This window comes from Melanerpes formicivorus, unplaced genomic scaffold (genome assembly GCF_026170545.1).
Source record: "Melanerpes formicivorus ecotype bairdi unplaced genomic scaffold, bMelFor1.0.p_v2 SCAF_27, whole genome shotgun sequence".
Taxonomy (NCBI): domain Eukaryota; kingdom Metazoa; phylum Chordata; class Aves; order Piciformes; family Picidae; genus Melanerpes; species Melanerpes formicivorus.
Genome location: NW_027142379.1, coordinates 7,352,147 through 7,378,100, shown reverse-complemented (window position 1 = coordinate 7,378,100; position 25,954 = coordinate 7,352,147). Strand labels below are relative to the sequence as shown.

Here is a 25,954-nt window from a genome sequence, read left to right as displayed (position 1 = left end):
AGGAGAAACCCAGCACTTTAAAAATGCCTTTGCAGGGAATGATGCCAGCGTTATGGGATTACCACTTGCTTTCTATTCAGGAATGTATGCCTATTCAGGCTGGTAAGTATTAGTCCTGAAAAAAACAAAACCAAACCCACAAAACTAATATGTTCTAACACAGGGTTTTACTTTTTTTATGAGGAAATTAGTAGCATGTTCTGTTTTATGGTTTGGCCAAACTGCATCATGTAGTGAAAGAGTTAGATCTCACTGGTGTGGCACGTGCTCAGTGGTTACTCTGCCAGCAGCTCTGCGAAGGGTTTTCCTTCTCCACTGCACAATATATAAACACAGTAAACAATAATAACAATATTAGTAATAACAATAATAGTAATAACTATAACAGTAATAACTATAACAGTAATAACAATAGCAGTGATAACTATAACAGTGATAACTACAACAGTGATAACAATAATAGTAATGATAATAAAACAAACCAGGCTTTTATTTCTGCTCTCAAGGCAAGAAACAAGAAAGGACTCTTCTTCAGTTTTCATGAAGTGTTTTGATAAAAGGGGTAATGGAGCTTTAATTTCTGTTGAGCAAGTCAGTAGGTACATGAAAAACAAATCTATGAGCTGTTAACAAAGCTGTGTGGGGCTCAGCCTCTCCTGTGTAAAAGCGGCCTTTGTAGAATAAGAAGCCAATCACACCAACATCACATAGATGGCAACACAAGATAAAAAACTTAGATTCTTAGGCCTCTTGCACTGAAAGAATTGGACCCCACTTAACAAGAAATGCAACTGGCTTCCACAGAAGTCAAATGCTATTGACTGTGAGCAGAGATAAGAGAATCTGCCTTCAAGTATCCTGCTCAGAGCCTGCTTTCAAGTTCTTCCCTGCTCCCCCACCAAAGAACAGGAGCAGCTGGTTTGAAAAGTGCTGCCTCTCTTCAAATCTGCCTCACGATTTATTCATGCTTAGCAAGGGCTCCATGTTGCCCAGTGCCAATGTGCTTTTGCAGCAGCAGTGTTGGGGGGAGAGAAAAAGACTGCTATGCACAGAGTGGGCTTATTTTGAGATAGCTTTGTCTGCAGGTCTTCCCATTCCTTTCCATAGCCTCCCAGGCAGCCAAGTTCTTTACCTTGCACAAAAGGTGAGGGCTGAGAGATAAGGATTTTATTTATTTAATTCAGAGGGACAAAGGGCCAAGCATTGGAGTTCTTTGCCTGTCTCTAACTCCCTGGCTGCAGGAGCATTATAAACATGAACACAGAAGTACTGAAGAGAACTTTTATAGGAAATGGTGGTGTGGGAAACCCAAGGGAGTTTAAGGCCTTTATCTGTGATAGATATATAAGAAAAGAACCTGGCATTTTGAAGTCTCAGAGAAAACTGAACACATTATGCAGGGAGTCTCTTAGCTTCTTCCCTCTCTTTCACAGAACTGCCTCTGTCTCTCACACCCAAACATGTGGTGGCTTCTCCCTTTTAAAATAGCCTAATTGTATGGTTTTACATGAAGGCAATTTTCAAGGCTCTTGGTATTATTCATCACCAAGGCAGAATTTGTTTGCTGTGAAGGGTTACATCAAAAATGCTGTTAGTCTCTTGCCTTTTCTCCATTCCTTTCCATTTCCCACCTAAAATTTCAAACCCCTACAATAAAAATCCTCTCTGTTTTTCCCTTTACACCTTCTGACTGTTATTTCAAGGTCCTTATTTGCCACTTATAAATGAAATCATCAGGAAAAGACCTAATCTGGCTAGTGGTTCTTCTCAACTGCCTATTTGTCTTTGTCACCAGCTCAAATTGATTGCCTCAGAGCACAGAAGAGCAGACCATTAAGTGGAGTGTCAATACCTTTACACTATCAGTTTCATGGGCTAAATCAATCCAATGAGCTGAATGTGAAGGAGTGTTGCAAGTCTTGATGTTGTATCCTAGGATGCATGCAGAATTTTGTGCATAGTCTATGAGACTATTGACTCACAAAGAAACAGCTTTAAAGAACACAAGAGAGGTATCTCTTACATGCGTGGGTTTGTCCTGCAAAGAGCAAATGTAGACTCTTTGGTATAGAAGATGCTGGGTGAGAAGGGGCAAGTAGAGAAAAGAATTCAAGGAAGTATGTTTTTGAATGAGATTGATCACATTTTTGTCAATTTATTTCTATCTAAAAAGAAGATTAAGACCAGAAGGAATCATAGAATGTGTTGGGCTGGAAGCTTCCTTTAAAGGCCAGCTGGTCCAATTCTCCTGCAGTAAGCAGGGACACCTTCAAAGAGATCAGATTGCTCAGCATCCCATCAAGCCTTGAATGTACCCAGGGTTGGGGTCTCCATCACCTTTCTGGGCAACCTGTTCCAGTATTCAACCATCCTTATAGTAAAGAACTTCCAGGTGGGCTCCAGAACTGGACACAAGACCCCACCTGGAGTACTGTGTCCAGTTCTGGAGCCCCTATTACAAGAGGGATGTGGAGGTGCTGGAGCGTGTCCAGAGAAGGGCCACAAGGATGATCAGAGGGCTGGAGCACCTCTCCTATGAGGACAGACTGAAGGAGTTGGGGCTGTTCAGTCTGCAGAAGAGAAGGCTCCGAGGTGACCTAATTGTCGCCTTCCAGTATCTGAAGGGGGCCTACAGGAAGGCTGGGGAAGGACTACTCAGGATCTCAGGTAGTGACAGGACTAGGGGGAATGGAATGAAGCTGGAGGTGGGGAGATTCAGGCTGGATGTGAGGAGGAGGTTCTTCACCATGAGAGTGGTGAAACCCTGGAATGTGTTGTCTAGGGAGGTGGTTGAGGCCCCGTCCCTGGAGGTGTTTAAGCCCAGGCTGGATGAGGCTCTGTCCAGCCTGATCTAGTGTGGGGTGTCCCTGCCCATGGCAGGGGGGTTGGAACTAGATGATCCGTGTGGTCCCTTTCAACCCTGAATGAAACTATGAAACTATGAAAATAATGTCCAGTCTAAATCTGCCCCTCTCTAATTTAAAGCCATATAACCAAACCAAGAAATAGTTGAATGTATTAGCTGTCAGAAGCCATCTCCCCTGTGACCCATCCCAACTTCTTTTATTCTCTCTGCCCTAGGAAGCTTAGGATCAGGATCTCAGGTTGTAGTACAAGATGACCAATCTGGTTTTATGGAGTTTCATGGTGGGTCACAAAGTCACATTTTATAAACTGTGAGCCTGCACTAACTCGCTCTACTAACCCAGATCTGGCCCAGGACTTATGGTGCAGAGAAGTTCACAGACTTCCTACCAAATCAGGCGCTGTTTGTCTCTCACTGTAGCAGTGTGGGGTCAGATGTCGTTTGTCTTCCTGTATAAAAGCAGAAAGCCAGCATAAGCACTGTGTTGACTGTGGCGTGTAATTAGCCAGGATGTGACTCTGTGCCCATATCTGAGCCAGGCACATCTGTGTGATCCCAGGATGCTCAGACCGAGCTTTAATGAATGCAGAACAGAGGGTTCAGTGACCTTGAGGCTCGTGGTTGCTTTGTATGCAGGGCTGTGCCTGGTGAGCAGCAGGCATGAATTCCCACACCCAGCTGTCCCTTGCATGCTGCTGGAATGCCACCAGAGCGCTACTTGTGCTACCAGAGGTTGTGCAAGAGCACGCTGGGTTAGCAGCCTGGCTTTAGGATCACATACAGCACACCAGTGTCAGAAGCCTAGTTTTCAGGAGGATTTCTTTTTGAGGCTTCATTTATTTTTATTGTTAAGAAGTCCTTGCTGTGTACCCTGAAGAGATGTTTTGCCAGTATAACCTTCCCTCATGAAGGGTTACAGCCACAAACAGAATATGAGGTTTGAAGGGTGCATGTGCATAGGAATGGGGGCAAACCACAATTTGCCTGAGTAAGCTGGGGAAAAAGAGACAAAAATGTATCTACAACCATGTTGCATAGCTTTTACCTTTTTCTGCTGTGCTATCTTGTCTGAGAATGTCTCTTCCTGAGTGTGGGGATGAGGGAAGGTTACAATCTCAACTCTTCTTAATGCAAACACAGGTCTCCCAAGTCTATTATAATTAAGAGCAGTGCTTAGCAAAATGCATCCTCTTGATTCTTCAGGAAGGGAAACGGAGGCTCAAACTCCACCAAGTTCTTGTAACACATTTTCTGACTCTTTTCTAGGTTTTACCTCAACTTTGTCACTGAAGAAGTGGAAAACCCCGAAAAGTACGTGCCTGGTTTTATTCATTTTAAAGCAATGGGTTTGGCTTTTGAGAAATGGTTGTAGAATTTAAAATGCTACCAAACAGAAAAATAAATAGCAGAGATCTTCAGAAATTCTGCATGCTGGTCAAGTTGCTTGCTGCTTTCCAGCAGATCTGGTATCCATTTGAATTGCAACTGCTTGAAGATTTGCTATTTTTGGCCTGCCGTGACCTTGTTATGCATTCTGCTTTTATGTGCACAGAAAGCAGAAAACTAAGGAGATCTCCAGGGCTCTGATTCTCCCCCTCAAGATACAAACAGCTATCAGGGGCTTCTTTCAGTGGAAGTTGCTGGTATCCTGTCAGGGAAACCTTGCCCAAGAAACTTATCTGCTGCAATATTTGGCAGTTTTGCTGTGTTTAAATATTAATCAAATGCTTGGTTCTCCTTAAGGCGTCTCAGAGCTGCAGGATCTTGACTACACACAGCTCAGCTTCAGATCCAATTAAGCCCAACTGGGGATATTGGTAGGAGTCTGCTATGAATCAGTGACAAATACTCACAGCACCTGTCAGTAAGATAGGGAAAGAAAAGCTGTCCTGTTAGGGAGAATGGGATTTGGCACATCTATTTTGGTAAATATGTTTTGGTATGTGTAGTCAGGAAGAAAACAAAGTTAGCCTCTTTGAAAAGTTCAAGCAACAAACAAGCCTGGTCAAACCAAATTGTGAATTAATGAGCAGGAATGGAATGGAATATAATTAACCAGGTTGGAAGAGACCTTTGAGATCATCGAGTCCAACCTATCATCCAACACTGTCTAGTCAACTATAAACCAAGCACCCCATGCAGTCTCTTCCTAAACATCTCCAGTGATGGTGACTCCACCACCTCCCTGGGCAGCACATTCCAATGGCCAATCTCTATTTCTATGCAGAACTTCTTCCTAACATCTACCCTAAACTTCCCCTGGTGCAGCTTGAGACTGTGTCCTCTTGTTCTGGTGCTGCTTGCCTGGGAGAAGAGACGAACCCCCTCTCATTGTGCTGCTAGTGGGGCTGCAGGACAAATAGCCTTTCTGGTTGAGTGTATTCTAGGATTGCTCTGTCTCAATGTTGAACGTGGAATGTTGGCAGAAAGCTGTTCAAGCTTTCCTTTATCCCTCTTTTTCTTGGGGTTGCAGTTTCAGAAGATAAAAAGTGAAGATGCCCAGTGTTTATAGCAGGGTGCTGGGATCTCAGTCTCCACACAAAGTTACAAATATTACAAAGTTACCACAGAGGAGACTGAGATTTAAAACACTGCCAAGTAAGAGGCAGATCATGGCAGGGAAGTGGATTGTTACCAACTGTGCTGACAAGAGACCCTGTACCACCTGTAAATGGGGATTCTGGCCTCTGTCAACCTGAAGCATGCAATGAAATGAAATGGAATATGTGTTTTTAATCCAGTTGCCACCTGTGAATGGTTTGGTTGGAAAGATCCTGCTGAACAGGGGCCTGTTCCAGCACCATTCCCAAAGACACAGGGCAAAGGAATAGTGTGGACTGATGCCAGGGGCAACTGCCTTGGCTTGCACCACACAGTGCAGGTGTCAGATGAGCCACTAGTTGCCCTGCTGTTGGAGGCATTTACTAGAACTCAGTTGCTTCTTTTTTGTTACATTTTTGTTTTACTCAAATGTTGTCTTCTCTTTCATTCTTGTTGTATGCCTTATGTTAAAGGTTGCATATAGTGCTGCAGGGGTATTATGCAGCTGGGTTTAGTAGGGAAGATGGAAGTATAGGCTCGAACCCCTTAGAGCCTCTAACAGCTCCAGCTGTGCAATTTGTAGTGTTTGTCAGTAGCTTGGGATGCAAATTACTTGCAGCCACAGAGGTGAGCACGGTGACACCTCCTGTGCTGTGCATGCCAAGGTAAATGTTTGTCTGGGAATCAGTCACAGTTGCACATTTCCAGGTGTGCAGCAGCTTTTAAAGTACCTGTGGCAGCTGGTGCTGAGATGAACGATCGGCATGCTCCCCACAGCAACCAGCCCGCTGCAAACCCACAGCGAAGGGTAGCGGGAGACCTGGGCAGGGTAGAACAGAAAGGCTAACAAATAGAGGAGTTGTAGCATAGCTGCCAAGTGCCCACACTTATAGAGGCTTTGAGCCTGTTTTCATGTAGTCATGCTTGTGGAGACCTGGCTTTGAGCCCCTATTTATGTGGTAGGTCCTGGACTCCCTCCCCACTCTTGTGATATTGTGGAGGGTGAGAAGGGTCAGGGCCTAAAGTATGCCCTGAAATACACAGGAAGGTGGAAATATCTACTTTTAGACAGGAAAGTTTTCCACATAGGAGTTGTTTTTCTTGGTATGGTGTGTGTGGCACCAGGAAAGCTTGCTGGAATCCAGCAAGTGCCGCTGGAAATGTAGGGGAGGAGGGGATGCTCATGACCTCGTCCAGATGAAAGCCTCCTTTGTGCTCCTGCACAGCGCTGTTTGAACAGGCAGACAGAGCTCCTGAGGGCTTTGGGAGCATGTGTAGGTGCAGCAGTCTGCCCAGGCACAATAAACTGCAGATTTAGGGCTATAAATAGGATAAATACTGTGGGCCTGAGGCACTGAGATACCTAGGTGATATGAAATCCTAGATGGAGCGAGCTGACACAGCGACAATGGAAGAGAGCCAAGTGGAGAGCAAACGCCCTTTGTGCTGGAGAAGGCAGAATGGAAAAAGGGGAAGAAATAATAATTTGAAAGTGAATGCCACTGCTTTTCAAACACACTTTTGGAAGTAGTGCTGAATTCTCACTTTGGAAATGTCCCAGTTCCTTCTTTTGTGCAAGAAAAAGGACATTGTTGTAACCCCAATTATCATAAGATGTCAAAGCAGCTGTTTCTGTGTCCTGCTAAAACCCCCTTTTGATGTTTCATTTTTAAGCCTGGACTCATTTCTTTATTCACCTTTGTTAAAGTGCTTCCCTCATACAGCATTAGCAGGACCTGAAGCAGCATAAAGTTGATGTTTGTTTTACAAGGATCTGTGGCTGCAGCGTTCAGCTGCTTTGAAGGGACCTTTCCTTTAGAAGAGCCTAAAATAATTTGATTATCAAGGCTATATGGAACAAGGTTGAAGTGCAACAACAAATTTCTTCTTTATTCTTGAAAACTGCTTTTCATCTGCATGCTGGGTCAGTAGTGATTGCTGTTTGCAATGAAATATCTGAATAATCCTTGAAGCAGAGCTTCCCCCATCTAACCTCACGCAGCCACGTCACATGCAGCTTTCATCTCTTGGATTTTCTTACATTCTAAGGATCAGCCCTACTCCAACTGAGGTCATATTGTATTGTCTAAATACTAAGTGGATGAAGGAATAGCCTGGGCTCTGAGAGAGAATTTGTCACCTGAAAATTGACAGGAGCTGTGTTGCCTGGAGCAGTAAATTCAGAGGACTGGAAATCAAGCATGTTGAACTTTCAAACTCATTTCTTATACACAGTCTTTGAGCTCATCTGTATTCTTGAGCATCCACTCTGTGCTCTTAAGAAACAGACCCTAAAAGCAGCTCATGCCCAAACAGCGCTTTGCTCTGCCTGGGAAGGGAGGAGGAGAGTCCGGGATCAGTGCTGACGTTTGTCAGGAGTTTTGACAGGCTCCAGATGAGAAAATAACACAGGAGTATTTTAACATTACAGCACAGTCTTTAGAGCCTCGTCAAAGTCTGGGCCAGGTTGTGTCAGATGCTGGCCAAAGAGAAGCGTGCCTTCAAAAATTACCTTCTACCTGATGAGCTTGAGTGCTTGATATTATAAGGAGTAGGGCTCTTGTTGGGAGGGAAAGAAAAGAGTATTTCACTTTCATAGAATCAATAAGGTGGGAAGAGACCTCAAAGATCATCAAGTCCAAGCTGTCACCACAGATCTCATGATGAAACCATGGCACCAAGTGCTACATCCAATCCCCTCTTGAACACCTCCAGGGATGGGGACTCCACCACCTCCCTGGGCAGCCCAGTCCAATGGCAAACAACTTCATCAGTGAAGAACTTTCTCCTCACCTCAAATTTAAACTTCCCCTGGTGCAGCTTGAGACTGTGTCCCCTTGTTCTGGTGCTGGTTGCCTGGGAGAAGAGACCAATCCCCTCCTGGCTACAACCTCCCTTCAGGTAGTTGTAGACAGCAATAAGGTCTCCCCTGAGCCTTCTCCAGGCTAAACAATCCCAGCTCCCTCAGCCTCTCCTCATAGGGCTTGTGCTCAAGGCCTCTCCCCAGCCTCGTTGCCCTTCTCTGGACACATTCAAGTGTCTCAATGTCCTTCTTAAACTGAGGGGCCCAGAACTGGACACAGGATTCAAGGTGTGACCTAACCAGTGTGGAGTACAGGGACAAAATGACTTCCCTGCTCCTGCTGGCCACACTATTCCTAATGCAGGCCAGGATACCATTGGCCTTCTTGGCCACCTGGGCACACTGCTGGCTCATGTTTAGGCAGCTGTCAATCAGCACCCCCAGGTTCCTTCCTGTTTGGCCGCTCTCCATCCACTCTGACCCCAGCCTGTAGCACTGCATGGGGTTGTTGTAACCAAAGTGCAGCCCCTGGCACTTGGATTTGTTGAACTTTAAAGGAAGGGAAACTAAAACTTGAATTCCTTAATGACTTCAAGGAAGATGAACCAGAGGTATTGATTCACAGTCCTCCCTTAACTCAAAATCATATCATCTCTTTGGCAGTGGAAACTTTTGTTGGTATTGTTGAACTTAGGGAGTATTTTTGCTTTAGTGGTCTTCAGTTGTATAGAATGACAGATTCTGAAAGTATTTTCCAGCAGAATACAGTTAGAGCCCTTTGCAGTTGCAATTCAGTATAGCTGCTACTTGGCATAAGTCTTCTTTTTCTCCTCACCACCCCCCCCCCCCCCTTCTCTTCCCTTATTTTGGGCCATTTCATTTGCAAATATTCTGTTTCTGTTTGTAAAATAACTTTGGTCCAGCCCAGGCAATCTATCATTGTTTAAAAAGTTACACAGTGCAAAGAACATGTTATTGAGATGTATAGTGTTTATAAGCCTGGGCTCAGATTGATAAATCATGTCTTGTGCTGTTGAAAAGCCAAGAAATGAATTGCTCTGCTATGACCTTGGGGTCTGAGATTAGTCAGTTTGTCTATTAGATTTTTCCAGTGTTCTTCTCACTTCATTTATTTCTGCTTTTCTAAGGGAACCAAGAGGCAGTAGATGCATAGCAAGTCACCAAGGCTTGATGTCATCAGACATTTGCTAAACTCAGGATATCAAAATGTTTCATAGAATCTCATTTCATGTTGGGTTTAAGTAATGTGTGTGTCGTGTCTAATTAATCCAGTGTGTACCACTCATTTGTATTAATTAACTTTAAAGTCACACTTTGCATCTATGAGGACTGAGAGACTTGTGGTGCTAGAAGATTTTTTTCAGGGTTTCTAAGTGTTACAGAGATGCAGATGGATGGGAGGGGAATGGTGGCTAAGACACTAAAACTCTTCCAGCTCCCTAGGTGTTTGTAGCCATCTTATTTGTGGTGGATGGCATTAGGATACCAACCCCCCACCCCCTCCAGAATCGGTGAGAAACTTGAATTGCACTGTTGCTCACTGCCAGACTAGAGCCCAATTGCTTCCAGTAATCATAACAATGACAAATTTTTCTTAATGTTGAAAGGATGCCAGGCTTTGCTATTTCCACCTCTGCTTCTTAGTTAGTTTTGTTATTTGTTAATTTAATGACAGGCTTGACTCTGAAGAGGAGTATTAATATTGCTATTGATTATGTTAGACACCAGAAGAGGAATAAAGGCATAAGTTTATCTTCCAGGATAGGATAGGATAGAATACAATTAACCAGGTTGGAAAAGACCTTTGAGATCATCGAGTCCAACCTGCAGCTATGCTGTCTATCATTTCAAACACATTTCATCACTGCTTGTTATTCAGGAGAGACAGGTGATGTAGCTGAAGCACTGAACTGGGACCCAGGAGAGCTGTCTCATGCACAAACTTGCTGTGAGAGTGGAGAGTGGCTTTTTTTTCTCCTCTTGTTTCACTCCTTTCCCTCCTCTTCTTTTTTTTCTCTTTATCCACTTTGTGGAATGAGAGAGATCACCTCCAGCTTCATTTTTAGAATATTATGTCCTTCCAAGGTCAGGGATAAGCCATGAGCTGGAAGAAAACAAAAAAAGGAGTTCATTTGGATTTATAAGTCTGTGTGCCTGTTCTTTGAACTGAGTGGTTTAGCAGACTTATTAAACCCTGGATGTAGCTTCTGTAGCTCCTAGTCTGGTAAGGTCACACATGGTATCAGTGCAGCAAAGTCGTGTATGTAGGTTCCTACACAAGTAAGTAGCACCTCAGAACATTCCCCTTGGGGATGAAGCCTTAATTTTCAAGAATAGAATAGAATAGAAGAAACCAGGTTGGAAGAGACCTTCAAAATCATCACATCCAACCTATCATTCAACACCACCTAATCAACTAAACCATGCAACCAAGTACCCTATCAAGTCTCCTCCTAAACACCTCCAATGATGGTGACTCCACCACCTCCCCAGGCAGCCCATTCCAATGGGCAATCACTCTCTCTGTGAAGAATTTCTTCCTAACATCCAGCCTAAACCTCCCCTGGTGCAGCTTGAGACTGTGTCCTCTTGTTCTGGTGCTGGTTGCCTGGGAGAAGAGACCAGCCCTGCCTGTCTACAGCCTCCCTTCAGGTAGTTGTAGAGAGCAAGAAGGTCTCCTCTGAGCCTCCTCTTCTCCAGGCTAAGCAACCCCAGCTCCCTCAGCTTCTCTTCATAGGGCTTGTGTTCCAAACCCCGCCCCAACTTTGTTGCCCTTCTCTGGATGCGTTCCAAGCCTTTCTCGCAAAGGAGCAGAGCACAGATGCAGTTCATTCCCTTTGAGTGTGACACTGGATGCAGGTATCCTGCCCAGATTGAAGCAGAATAATTTCAGTACCTTGGGGTTTGAAAACTTTCTTCTGTTAGTCTGTTCCACCCTCTTGTAAAGCATACATCTGACTCCAATTCGTTTCCTTCATGTGTCAGGTTACAGTGACAAACATTCAGTGCAGAAGTTATAGGATTACATTGTGATATTTTGCATGAAGAGAATCGAAAGAGACAAATCCTAATCTCTCAAATATTTTGCAAAGCCTGTCTGCTCATGTGGATTCATCAGATTACCTTAAAGGGAAACCCAGGTCAGTTAAGTCAGCATTTGCAATTCCCGCTCCCCTCCCCCCCTTCAGTAGTTTATTTGTTGTGAGTTATTTTCAATTTGTATACTTACTCTTCATGACGGAATGAGGATGTGCTGATTTCCCTCCCCCCAGCTATTTTTGGCTGCCACTTAATGGAAAGCTTGTTCCTAACAGCATCACTCTTTTCTGCTAAGCATCTGAGATCGCAGAATGTCCAAACCCTGTTGAATCCAACATCCAACATCGTTTTCCACAGTGATGTTGTGCCCTGTGTCGTCAGGGGTAAAATGATAGGTTAGCACTCACATATGCAGAGCTTTCACATCTTTTCATGGGGAGCTGGCTCTGCCAAATGCAGACCACTAATTAATGAACTAGATCCAATACACTTAAACAAAAGCAACTATGAGTTTTGCCAGTTGTAAATGGTATGAAACCCCATTTATTTAAGGTGCAATTCAGTTGTGTTTGTGTGTGTTTGAGAGGGAGAAATAGACAATTACTGCTCAGAGGGGAGCATGAAACTGCTCTTGGTATAATGAACTTTCCTCTACTTTTGCTGTCTCACCAACCTCATTAACTACTTACTGCTTACAAGCCTCACATCATCAACTTATCTGTTATATATATATATATATAATATTAATGATTCAGAATTCATTTCTGCAACTCTATATTTTCCTCTTGTGTGATGTTTTTTTGGTGGGTTCAAACTTCTGAAGTCTCATTGTGGGAGCTTATTTTGTTCTGCTTCATGAAACAAAAGAAAGGGTGCTGCTGCCTCTCTAGCTGGAAAGTCTCCTATGAGTGGGATCCAAATGTTCTGAGTGGCTTTGCTCTTATATATATATGTTTAATGTCACTAAAGCTCTTAGTTTGGGAGAATTTAATTATCCTCTGTTTTTGTACACTGGGGTTTCTCAAACTGTGTCCCTTGAAGACTCTGGGTGTGATGTCAGGCTGAGAATTCTCTGACAAAATGTTATGTGGAATCAATATAGGCATTAGCTGTGGCATGATATGCTTCATAAGTACAATTTATTGGGAGGAAGGAGCAATTATTGCTGAATTTTGCACTTGATTTCAGCTAATTTTTTTTGGTGATGGTTTGAGGCAGCTCAGATTCAAAACCAATTACAAAGTTAGGCTGAGAGAAGTATAGGAAATACTCTCTGGCCAGGTATATCTCGGCTTAGATGTGGTACTGTTGCAGTCAGATTTTCTTACAGTGCCTCTTAATTCCTAATGGGGATGATGCTGGCAACTCAGTCAGGAACAATAAGGTTTTATATAAAGCTATCCAACTTCCTTCAGGACATATTGCTTTTGCTGCTGCGCTCTCCTGCTTGGCAATGAGTGGAACTTTTGGAGTAGCAAGTAAAAGGATCTTGAAGGAAAAGGCCATGCTGGAGCAGCAGATGCTGTGGCAGGTTTGGCTGAATCCTAGCTCCACCTTAGTTCTGTCTCCAGCTTCTCCATCACAGTATCACAGTATAACTTAGGTTGGAAAGGACCTCGAGGATCATCGAGTCCAACCCATAAACACAGACCCCATGACTAGACCATGGCACCAAGTGCCACGTCCAATCTCCTCTTGAACGCCTCCAGGGATGGTGACTCAACCACCTCCCTGGGCAACCCGTTCCAATGACGAATGACTCGCTCGGTGAAGAACTTCCTCCTCACCTTGAGTCTAAACCTCCCCTGGCGCAGCTTGAGACTGTGTCCCCTTGTTCTGGTGCTGGTTGCCTGGGAGAAGAGGCCAACCCCTTCCTGGCCACAACCACCCCTCAGGTAATTGTAGAGGGCAATGAGGTCTCCCCTGAGCCTCCTCTTCTCCAGGCTAAACAATCCCAGCTCCCTCAGCCTCTCCTCATAGGGCTGTGTTCAAGGCCTCTCACCAGCCTCATTGCCCTTCTCTGGACATGTTCAAGTGTCCTTCTCTCTCCTCTCCCCATCCCACCTTCCCATCATGAGATGTGCTGTACCTGCCCTAATCTTCACAGTCTGTTTTTCCTGTCGAGCTTGGATACAATTAAGTGAGCTACATGCAAGACATGCAAATGTTTCATGGGCTGCCACTTGCTTGTGAGCCATACTTGGGGCCTGTCTGTGATAGGACCTGGTGAGAGTCACTGCATGTACAAAATGTTTCAAATCAGGTGGAGTAAATGAGGGAACCTGTGATTTCAGCTGTGTTAGGAGATTGACTTCAAACAGGAAAACAGCCAGGATGGAATGGAGATTGGTAACCCAAGTTACAATCCAAGTAGGTTGATTATTTTGTTAAGAATTCAGTTACATTAAATTGGATTTTTGGATTTGATAATGTGGGTTATTCTATGCTTTTGTCAAGCAGATTTTTCTTCAGCTCTGCAATTTTCAGGAGATCCAGAACACTAGTTACTATATATGGTATCTCATAATTAACTGTAGATGTGGAGTCCATTTTTAGCTCTCCGTTCTGTGCTGTTGAATGCAAATTCCTCCTGCCACACTTGGGTGTCCCTTGGCCCACAGGGGCAGTGGATCCTCTTCAACAGCAGTGCCATGTTGTAAGATTGGGGAAACAGCACAGCTGGAAAATCATGGAATCACAGAATCAGCCAGGTTAGAAAAGACCTCAGAGATCATGAAGTCCAATGTATTACCTAATACCTAATGCCTCCTGACAACTAAGCCACGGCACCAAGTGCCACATCCAATCCTCTCTTGAACATCTCCAGGGACGGTGACTCCACCACCTCCCTGGGCAGCCCATTCCAATGGCCAACAACTCTCTCTGTGAAGAACTTTTTCCTTACCTCAAGCCTAAACTTCCCCTGGCACAGCTTGATACTGTGTCCTCTTGTTCTGGTGCTGGTTGCCTGGGAGAAAAGACCAACCCCCACCTGGCTACAACGTCCTGTCGTGCAGTTTCAGCCTGGAATGATCCAGATGCATGCAGAAAGACACTGCAAACCTGAACCCCCTGCCTTGTCTTTCCAGATGCATGCAGAAAGACACTGCAATCCTGAACCCCCGCCTTGTCTTTCCAGATGCATGCAGAAAGACACTGCAAACCTGAACCCCCGCCTCGTCTTTCCAGATTCATGCAGAAAGACACTGCAAACCTGAACCCCCTGCCTTGTCTTTGACACATGATGCATGCAGAAAGACACTGCAAACCTGAACCCCCTGCCTTGTCTTTCCAGATGCATGCAGAAAGACACTGCAAACCTGAACCCCCTGCCTTGTCTTTCCAGATGCATGCAGAAAGACACTGCAAACCTGAACCCCTGCCTTGTCTTTGACACATGCACTCCATGTCTGTACAGTGCTTTGAATTCAGCAGAGCAAAATATGCAGAGAGCAGAGGGGCTGAGAAGATGACTCACTGCATGAATTCACCTGTCATCTGGAAATGGGATCACAGAGTGAGAGGCTTCAGCAGCAGGGATAGCATAGGGGCTGCAGACTTCATTGGGCACTGTTCCTTATCTCTGCAGAGAGTGGGAGGCAGCTGCTGCATGTGCTTACGGATTCCAAGAGGCTGCATATTTTCCTTAGACTGACCTAATGGATACTCTTGCAATCTGTAGCTTTCATGAACCTGCACATGACATGCTCCATATATGTTACTATTTCTCTTTCTTTTTCTCTTGTGTCGGTTGGGTTTTTTTCCCTCCATCCCATGCTTTTCGGTGCCTGTATCAGTGCTGAGTCCTGTGGTGCAATTCCACACCATAAGAGAGATGATCCAGTGTCTTTGTCTTTGGCAAGCTGCTTTGTAAACACCAATTTAACATTTGAATTGGTTCAGTTGACTTCCAGTCTTTCTAGGGTTCTACACATTGGCCACAACAACCCCATGCAGTGCTACAGGCTGGGGTCAGAGTGGCTGGAGAGCAGCCAAGCAGAAAGGGACCTGGAGGTACTGGTCGATGGTAAACTGAACATGAGCCTGCAGTGTGCCCAGGTGGCCAAGAGGGCCAATGGCATCCTGGCCTGGATCAGGAACAGTGTGGCCAGAAGGAGCAGGGAAGTCATTCTGCCCTGTACTCAGCACTGGTTAGGCCACACCTTGAGTCCTGTGTCCAGTTCTGGGCTCCTCAGTTTAGGAAAGATGTTGAGTTGCTGGAAGGTGTCCAGAGAAGGGCAACAAAGCTGGGGAGGGGTTTGGAGCACAGCCCTGTGAGGAGAGGCTGAGGGAGCTGGGCTTGCTTAGCCTGGAGAAGAGGAGGCTCAGGGGAGACCTTATTGCTGTCTACAACTACCTGAAGGGAGGTTGTAGCCCGGCGGGGGAGGTTGGTCTCTTCTCCCAGGCAACCAGCACCAGAACAAGAGGACACAGTCTCCAGCTGTGCCAGGGCAGTTTTAGGCTGGATGTTAGGAAGAAATTCTTCATAGAAAGAGTTATTGTGCATTGGAATGTACTGCCCAGCAAGGTGGTGGAGTCTCCGTCCCTGGAGGTGTTTAGGAAGAGACTGGATGGGGTGCTTGGTGTCATGGTTTGTTTGATCAGATAGTGTTGGATGATGGGTTGGACTCGATGATCTCAAAGGTCTCTTCCAACTTGGTCTATTCCTATTCTATTCTATTCCTGCCTTCCCTCCTACTCCAGAGGTCTCTCTCTGGGGCGCCAAGAGTCTCACAGGTTTGCAGCAGCTGGCTGGCTGGCACAGGGAGTCAGAGTTCAGCAGAGTCAGGATGTGATAAGGCTGTGTGGTGGCTGCAGCTCGGGCCGGTGGCTGCCCTGGCTGCCTCTACAGTGGCTATTCAGTTTATGTCACAGCGAGTCCCATCAAAGGTCACTTTTTTCCAGCCCTTATGGCTTGGTCTGCTTGCTGATGTGATAACCTGCTGAGTGCAAGGTGTGTTTGCTTCCCTTTTTTCTTTCTCTGTGTTCCCCTCCCACCCCCTTTTCTTTTCTTCTATTTTTTCCATTGGTTTGTTAGTCTGAATCATTGTTACTATGAATCAGCCCTGCTAAGGAAGTAAAACAAATGTTTATTCACAGTCTCCCCAGGTACTTGGCAAAATCCTAATCTGCTTTACCAGCAGGCTGGTGTAATGTTAACAACACAGCAATGGAACCTTCAAAGTTCCCATTGCTCTGCATTTTCCTTCATTTTCCCCACTTGAATTACATGCAAGGCTATTTTAACATCTATTTGCCTTGCACTGAGGGACACGGCAGTACCTGTGCAGAAGAGTGACAGTACTCTCTTTATAGGAACCCTGAGCTGCTCAGCAGAATATTCATTGCAGGAATAAAAATCTCTTGCAGGACTGATGTACTGCAGAAGGTCCAGAGCTGTAAAACACTGTGTTTTACTGGCGAGATCATGGGTCTCTCAGGGCTAAGCCAGCTCTTCTCTTGGCTGCAGTGAAGGTCCCAGGCTCTCATTCAACATTTCCATTCCTTTTTTTTGGTGTTTCATAAACAGGTGGCCTGACTGAATTTACTGGGAGAGAGGTGAGACAGCAGTGCATTAGTGGTAGATAAAAAGTGAGTAAAGTCACCAGATCAGTTATAACCAGATGGAGCTAAACCCCCAATTGTCCAAGCAGGGATAAGTTAAAGCTATGTCTATACACAGATAAAGTCAGCCATGATGCTGAATCCTCTAAGCCAAACACACCAGGCCAAATCAGCAAACATTTGGTCTGTGTAAGAGTTCCTGGCTTGAGAAGCATTGTCTCACTGAAGGATGAAGTATTGTCTCTCTGCATGCTAACAATAGGGCCTGAAAACCCTGATTGTGCTGATAACTGCTATCGGACCACGCGCTGGGCTAACAGCTGGATAAGGTGACAAGGTGTGTGCCCACCTGAGGTGGTTCAGAGTCTGCAGCCTGATAGAGAGCACAGTCGTTGTGGCTCCCTCCATGGCCTCCACACTGATAACCCTGGGCCCTATGGGGTTATACTCATTGTGAAAGAAAGCAAGTGTGGTTTATACAACTTAGGGTGCTGATAGCGCTCTCCAGTGTGGGCAAACCTCTTCTGGGTTTTCCCCTTCCTACTTTGTCCTGGTTTCAGCTGGAAGAGAATTAATTTTCTTCCTAGTAGCTGGCAAAGTGCTCTGTTTTGGATTTAATGTGAGAATAATGCTGATAACACACTGATGCTTTAGTTGCCACTTAAACAGTGTTTCATAGTTTCATAGTTTCATTCAGGGTTGGAAGGGACCACAAGGATCATCTAGTTCCAACCCCCCTGCCATGGGCAGGGGCACCCCACACTAGATCAGGCTGGCCAGAGCCTCTTCCAGCCTGCTCTTAAACACCTCCAGGGACGGGGCCTCGACCACCTCCCTTGACAACACATTCCAGGGTTTCACCACTCTCATGGTGAAGAACCTCCTCCTCACATCTAGCCTGAATCTCCCCACCTCCAGCTTCATTCCATTCCCCCTAGTCCTGTCACTACTTGAGATCCTGAGAAGTCCTTCCCCAGCCTTCCTGTAGGCCCCCTTCAGATACTGGAAGGCCACAATTAGGTCACCTCGGAGCCTTCTCTTCTGCAGACTGAACAGCCCCAACTCCTTCAGTCTGTCCTCATAGGAGAGGTGCTCCAGCCCTAGCTAAGGATTTTTCATCTTTCCCATGCTTTGCCAGCAAGCATGTGCACAAGAAGCTGTGAGGGAGCATGGTCAGGACAGCTGACCCAAACAAGCCAAAGGCATATTTCATACTGCAGGACATCCTGTTCAATATATAAACTGGGGGGGAGCTGCCTGGGAGAGGCTGATCTCTGTTTGGGCATTGGTTGGCAAGTGGTGAGCAACTGCATTGTGCATCACTTGTCTTTCTTGGGCTTTATTTCTCTTTATCTTCCTTTTCATCACAGCCATTTCTATTTTATTAGCAGTATTGATATTATATTCTAGTTCTTAAACTGTTCTCATTGCATCCCACAAGCTTTACTTTTTTTTCTGGGAGGAAACAGGAGCAAGTGAGTGGCTGTGTGGTGCTCAGTTGCTGGCTGGTGTTAAACCACAGCACACATTAAACAGGAGCCCGGTTTCTTCTGACACTGGTGCTTTTGTTTCCTTGTTTACCAACGGCATTAGCCACGGGGCGGGGGGGGAGGCAATTCTGGGCACTTGCCTTAATGCTTTGATCTGAGATTTAAATCTGGCCATCAACTAGCACTGAAATCTCCCTGTAAAACCCTACAGAAGCCAAGAATTGCATGGGTGAAGAGCAGTCTTTGGGTACTCTCAGTGTTGGTTACCTCCTGTGCTTAGTGAAAATGTGAGTCTCGCAGCCCTTTTTCCTGTTACTTGTGAAAGCAAGCCAACACCCACTTCCTATGGAGGGTTACATATGGCAGAGACTGCTGTTTTGATTCACAGTGTGGTGTTCTGATCTGTACTGTATCTGCGGAGCCTCTTTGTGCCCCTTTTGTTTCCTTTCCCCTTTAATGCTGAGCCTCAGAAGTGCAGGGTGCTAAGGCAGTGTTAGGTAAAGCACAGTGTTATCCCATAAGCTGTAACACCAGCTGGCTTGCCATTATCAGTAACCTTTTGTCAGAGCACCATCTAAAACCTTTCTAGGCTGGTGCTGGCAACTGGCAGAGAAAGAGAGCATATTTTTTTGCTGGTATAAACACACTGGAGAATAAAATACAAATGAAGGAGAGCAAGGGGTGGTTCATTCTTTACTGTACATGTGCAGCAGACCAGAGGTTTAGGACTTCACAAACAGTTACCAACATGTGCCATGCCATCAAGTGTACTTATCCTTTAGGGCAGCATGGTCAAAACAAGAAAAGGAATATATTCCACTTGTTTCAGCTAGCAGAACATCCTATTCAACTTTCAGAGTCTTTTTGGATGACACATTCCAGGGGGTTGTCTTGTTGGATTGCTCAGCTTTAATAAGTAGTGAAATTGCTGGCTTGCATTTAAGACATGTAACAGTCATATCAGAACAAGACAGTTTGGCTTTCTGCAGCATTCCTGTAGATGAGCACATCCTTTTCTGTGTGACTGCAGAATTTCCATCAGGGGGCTGTGGGTGCTTCCTGGCCAGGGAGTGCTCAGATTCTTATTCCCCTGCACACCCTTTCTCTTTGTGATAACTGGTTTGTGTGTGTGCTTATAGGTGGACTGGTGTTCAGTGGGATTGTTTAGCCTGGAGAAGGGGAGGCTTAGGGGAGGCCTTATTGCTGTCTACAACTACCTGAAGTGAGGTTGTAGACAGGTGGGGATTGGTCTCTTTTCCTAGGCAACCAGCACCAGAACAAGAGGACACAGTCTCAAGCTGCACCATGGGAGGTTTAGGCTGGATGTTAGGAAGAAGTTCTTCATAGAAAGAGTGATTGGCCATTGGAATGTGCTGCCCAAGGAGGTGGAGAAGTCACCATCCCTGGTGGTGTTCAAGAGGGGATTGGACATGGCACTTGGTGCCATGGTTTAGTGATCATGAGGTCTTGGGTGATAGGTTAGACTTGATGATCTTTGAGGTCTTTTCCAACCTTATTGATTCTGTGAGTGGGTTGCTTACAGGGCAGTTTATACTTTGATATTTGACTGTGAGTGTGTTGGAATCTGAAGTACACAGTGACAGTGATGTTTTACTTAAGAGAAGGATAACATTAACAAACAACCCATAAGGGGTTTCAATCATTTAAATTCCAGTACAGCCTATATCCATGAACTGTAAACTAAGAGGATTTATGTAAGATTATAATGGCTCCAGAGGAGCTGTGAAGTGAATAATCTGCATTTTACAAGTTGCACTGCTGTGGTCTATTATGTCAATCCTCATTCACTTGTAGCACTTGTTGTTGAGCAAGTACTGTTATTTGCATCTTCACCTTGTCACTGTGTTGTGCTCACTGCAAAACAACAGCAACAAAACTGCACTACATAATAAGAGTGCTTAATTTTTGGTTTTTGAAGTATGATGGAATGAAATGCCCCTTCAAAAGTGTCATTTTCTTGTTGGCATTTGAAAAGATCTAACAACAATGGGGAGATCTCCTCTGCAGATCACGAGAACAGGAGCACTGTAGCCTGACAAGAGGTTTAACTTCTGTGTGGGGTTATTTTAGAGCAAAGGAGGATTTGTTTCATCCTGCAGTGTAGGAATGACAGGTGCTTCTGGTTTTTTTCTTGTCTATTACAGGGAAAAAAACAACAACAAAAACCCCAACTGCTAAGCAAAACCAGATAAAAGTAAAGATTTATCTATAAAGAGCATAGAAGATCATGAAATTCCTTTTCCTTGGGCAAAACTTAATTAGAGGATGAGCTTCTTGTGGGTCATAGGCCAACATATTTCTAGAGATGTGGAAAGATAAGAGGAATCATGTTAGGATCATTGCTTGGTGCTCATGAAGGCCATGAATAGTGTCTTTTCTGCATTGTAGGCTATCCCAGATACAAGTAGGTCCCAACTGCAGGTCACCTGGGGATGGTGTTGATCATTGTCAGAGTCAGGATGCTGTCCTGGAGTGTAATGGATTATATTTTTTCTGCTCCAAACACAATGATTTCCCCCCACAGGGGCCCAAATCCTGCCATCTGCATCGTGGTTGTTTTGGTTACTTGAAACAAGCCTTGCACTTTTTCCAAGCTAACACAAAACTCTGTCCTGTTCCAAAGAGCTGATGCTTTCTCTAGGCTCTCTCTGTTATGAAGGCTGGAGGTGGACTGTGTGCTATGGAGCTACTTTTTGAGGGTTGATTCTGAGTCAGAGACAGTGCAGTGAGTTCTGTATAAGCCATCATTACCACTTTTGATTCAAGATGTTTAGCATGGAACAGTCATGCACAATCGAACAGCATGCAATTGCAGCCTTAAAACCACAGAGAATCACAGAATGGCAGGGGTTGGAAAGGACCTCCAGAGATCATCTACTCCAGCCCCACTGCTAGAGCAGGTTCACCTGGAGCAGGCTACATAAGATCACATTCAGCTGGGTTTTGACAGTCTCCAGAGGAGGAGATTCCACAGCTTCTTTGGGCAGCCTGCTCCAGTACTCTTCTCAAAGTAGTTTTCCTTATCATAGAATCATATAATCAACCAGGTTGGAAAAGACCTCAGAGATCATCAAGCCCAACCTTTAACCTAATACCTAACACCTCCTGACAACTAAACCATGGCACCAAGTGCCACATCCAATCCTTTTTTCAACACCTCCAGGGACGGTGACTCCACCACCTCTCTGGGCTGCACATTCCAATGGTAAATCACTCTTCCTGGGAAGAACTTTCTCCTCACCTCAAGCCTAAACTTCCCCTGGTGCAGCTTGAGACTATGTCCTCTTGTTCTGTTGCTGGTTGCCTGGGAGAAGAGACCAACCCTCACATTTCAGGAAGCTATAGAGAACAATAAAGTCTCCCCTGAGCCTCCTCTTCTCCAGGCTAAACAACCCCAGCTCCCTCAGCCTCTCCTCTTTATGATCAGATGGAAGCTTCTGTGCTTTAGCTTGCAGCAATTGCTTGCTGTCACTGGCCACCATTGAAATCCTAAGTCTCATTGAGCATACTGCCCAAAAAGCACTGAAAAAGATTAATAGTTCTGGCTACTTCATGTCACTACCCAAACTGGAAGGAACTTGATTTGCAGAAGGGTTTCAGTCCTACTTCTCTAAGAGTTTTGTTTAAGATTTCTCAGCTTGGATGGAGAAAAAGGAAAATCCTGATGATATTGGAAATACTGTGTATTTTTCTTCCTCACATAGTATCATAGGATCAGTCAGGATTGGAAGGGACCACAAGGATCATCTAGTTCCAACTCCCCTGCCAGTATTACAAAGTTTTAGCAAGAGAGGATTTCAGCTTGGTCTCAAAACACTGAAGGTAGTAAGAGAGAAAAAGCTGATATGCCCATTTGAACTCCACTCAAGTCCCTCCAGATACTGCATGCTCCATAGGCAGAGGACACAGTCTCAAGCTTTGCCAGGGGAAGTTTAGGCTTGAGGTGAGGAGAAAGTTCTTCACTGAGAGAGCTGTTAGCCATTGGAATGTGCTGCCCAGGGAGGTGGTGGAGTCACCATCCCTGGAGGTGTTCAAGAAGGAATTGGATGTGGCACTTGGTGCCATGGTCTAGTGGGCATGAGGTGTTGGGTGACAGGTTGGACTTGATGATCTTTGAAGTCTTTTCCAACCTTATTGATTCTATGATTCTATAATTTCTAGACTTCTTTGTCAGGACTGAGGCATTTATTACAGGGTTATTTCAGTGTGCTGTATGTGCTGTCCCACATCTGTAGCCAGCCTGCTAAGCTATCCTTAGCAAGAGCCTCATTTCCTTGCTTTCTTCAGGGAAAACCATTTATCTGCTGGACAGCCCCCTTCATGGCAGCGCAGCATTGTTAGGGCATCTCCTTTTAATTCCATTTAAACTCTTTTATATCTTTTTTAAAATGCTAATGCTTCAAGGCACCCAGAGTCACCATTTTTTTTTTTCTCATTTTGACTTCCTTCAGAAGAGCCCTTTCTTGGTAAATGATATTTCAGTTTCCATGGTGCTCCTCATTCGGAGCAGCTGCTCCTTTCATCGCCGAACGGCGCGAGTTTCATTCACGCCGAAATATCAATGGCAGCATCCAGCAGCAAATTGCTCCTCTGTGATCCTTGGCATTGTGGAAACTTTCCTGCTCAAAATTAAATGTCAAGGAATTTAGCAAGTATGAAAAACCAGAATCCTTTTGTGCACACACACACACACAGACAGACAGATGTGCGCTCCTCCCTCCGTCCCTCTATGCACCTAAGTCTTCCCTTGTTACCGTAAAGAGTCATTAATATGGTGTCAGTGATTCTTCCTAAAAAAGTTCAGCAGCAGGGTTGAGGAGGTGTTGTTCCCTCCTGTACCCTCTGCTAGAGCCAAGTGAGCTGTTTTGTATTCAGGCTGCCTGTTCCCAGGCTTTGAACTTGAGCAGCTCATTTTGGGAATGATAGCAGCCTCACCAGCCTGCTCCCTTCCATTACTCAAAGCACAGCTTTGCCATTTGCTGTGCCATAAATCAGGAACATATGTCCTCAATATAGACAATAGAAATACATATAGATCAAGGCAGGGCTCTGTTTCCATGCCAGCCCAGCTGCTTGCAAATGCGTGGGTACTTGTGGTAGCATGGGAAGGGTGCTGTGACAGGCAGCACAGATTTTAGTGGGATTCCTTTTGTAACCGCTAGAATCTCTTTCCCTGGCCATGGCATTATTGTTATGGGGTAGCTGCTGGCTGATGGCTCAGGTTTACCAGCTATGAGACCTGATCCACCCCTTTCCCACCTCAGGTTCTCTTGTTTATGCTGCTAAATATCCCCCCCCAACTACTGCCAGTGCTCTGCCAGCTGCTGTTCTTGCGCACCATGGCAAAGTGGCTCTGCAGGACAGCAGCTCTGCCTGTTTCTGTCTGCAGGGAATGTCAGGAGACTGTTTCCTGAGAAAAGTGATTCTGCCTGGGCAAAGAGGACTCTGTTCATGAAACAGGTGCTCAGGGGATTAATAATTTAAAATTCCTAGGAGAGCCCCCTCTAATAAAGAAAACTACTTGTAAGGCAGAATTACATCACACCCTTCTTTCTGCATTTAAGTCTGGCAGTGAGGTGTCTGTCCAGAGCAGTGAAGAAGTTGGACCTATGATCCTGTTCTAGGTAAGGCAGCTTGGAGGAAGGGCTTTGAATCACACCTCTGCTCCACTTCTTTTCATTTCCATATATGAGCTAGGCACAGGCAGGTGTTCTGTTTTTACAGCCCAGTGTCAGGTTTGTGATTATGGCTTCCCGGCCTCTAAGCAAGCACCATGAATTACTATTGCTTCTCATCATAATCTGTGCTACTGGCAGTGCTGTAAGCACTTCCAGCAAATAGGCCTCAAAAGAAAATAAAATGCTGGAGCTTCTGAAAGAGCAGAAGTGCTCCCTTCACCTCCTGGTTGAGTGGGAAATAGGCAATAAAAGTCAAATCTGAGTTTTTGGATCTGTGGCGGAAAAGGTCACAAACTTCCTAGAGTATGTGGAAGTTCCCCACAAATGAAACAAAGAGAGGATGTCAAAATCAAAGCTGGTGAAGGGTTTGGAGGACAAGCCCTATGAGGAGAGGCTGAGGGAGCTGGGGTGGTTTAGCCTGGAGGAAAGGACACTCAGAGGAGACCTTACTGCTGTCTACAACTACCTGAGGGGAGGTTGTAGCCAGGTTGGGGTTGGTCTCTTCTCCCAGGCAACCAGCACCAGAACAAGAGGACACAGTCTCAAGCTGCACCAGGGGAGGTTTAGGTTGGATGTTAGGAAAAAGTTCTTCACAGAAAGAGTGATTGGCCATTGGAATGGGCTGCCCAGGGAGGTGGTGGAGTCACCATCCCTGGAGGTGTTTAGGAAGAGACTGGCTGGGGTGCTTGGTGCCATGGTTTAGTTGATTAGATGGTGTTGGATGATAGGTTGGACTTGATGATCTCAAAGGTCTCTTCCAACCTGGATAATTCTATTTTATATTCTAAATGCTGATTTTGGGTAGAAAGAAGAATGGAAGTCACAATGTATTTGCATTTGAATCCTCTCGGTTTAGACTATGGTTCTTTCAAAAGGCAAACTTTTGTGAAAGAATGTGGCAGACACCATTCTTATTACAGGTCCAACCTAAGCCACACCTTTGTTGCAGTACTGCAGATAAATGAGCATCTTCACTCTCATTGCAAGTTCTTAGGTGCTAAATGCAGATCCTTTGCTAGAGGTCCTGAGATCAGTTGCTGGCTGCATTTCCAGGCACCTGTTCTCAAGTTAAGTCTCTCAGATTCTCTGATAATGAACTGAATGGAATGGAATGGAATGGAATAGAATTAACCAGGTTGGAAGAGACCTTCGAGATCATCGAGTCCAACCTATCATACAACACCATCGGATCAACTAAACCATGGCACCAAGCACCCCATCCAGTCTCTTCCTAAACACCTCCAGGGATGGAGACTCCACCACCTCGCTCAGCAGCACATTCCAGAGGAAAATCACTCTTTCTATGAAGAACTTCTTCCTCACCTCCAGCCTAAACCTCCCCTGGTGCAGCTTGAGACTGTGTCCTCTTGTTCTGGTGCTGGCTGCCTGGGAGAAGAGACCAACCCCCACCTGGCTACAACCTCCCTTCAGGTAGTTGTAGACAGCAATAAGGTCTCCCCTGAGCCTTCTCTTCTCCAGGCTAAGCAACCCCAGCTCCCTCAGCCTCTCCTCACAGGGCTGTGCCCCAAACCCCTCCCCAGCTTTGTTGCCCTTCTCTGGACACCTTCCAGCAAACCAATATCTTTCCTAAACTGAAGGGCCCAGATCTGGACACAGTGCAATGCACACAACAGGAAAGAAAAGACAGCTTAGGACCTTTAGGTCCTTGGGAGGGGTGAGATTTTAGGTCATGTTCAATGCAAAGGCAAAGCTAGGCCTGATTGTTCCTATGTCTCTTGGAAACAGCTGTGTGATTTGCACAAGAAGTTTGCAAATGAGGCGATGTGAAGACGTCAAATGCTGACACTTGATGGACGTATGGAAATCGTTCATCATGAGCTGACTGAGAAGTCACAGGGGATGAGTTCTATCTTGTTTCAAGTCTGTGTTCACTTTCCTTTCTTAGAGATACTGAAGAAAAATAAGGAAA

The 25,954-nt window shown here is 45.3% G+C and overlaps 1 protein-coding gene across 2 annotated transcripts in view; it reads left to right on the top strand.

Annotated features, from left to right (window-relative positions):
* The window catches only part of SLC7A11 (solute carrier family 7 member 11), a 74,999-nt gene that overhangs the window by 24,690 nt on the left and 24,355 nt on the right, over positions 1–25,954 (top strand). For both annotated transcript variants that reach the window (XM_068154007.1, XM_068154006.1), the window contains 2 exons: positions 3–102; positions 4,133–4,177. In XM_068154007.1, coding sequence (XP_068010108.1) covers positions 3–102; positions 4,133–4,177 — 145 coding nt within the window. The remainder of the gene's footprint in view (positions 1–2; positions 103–4,132; positions 4,178–25,954) is intronic.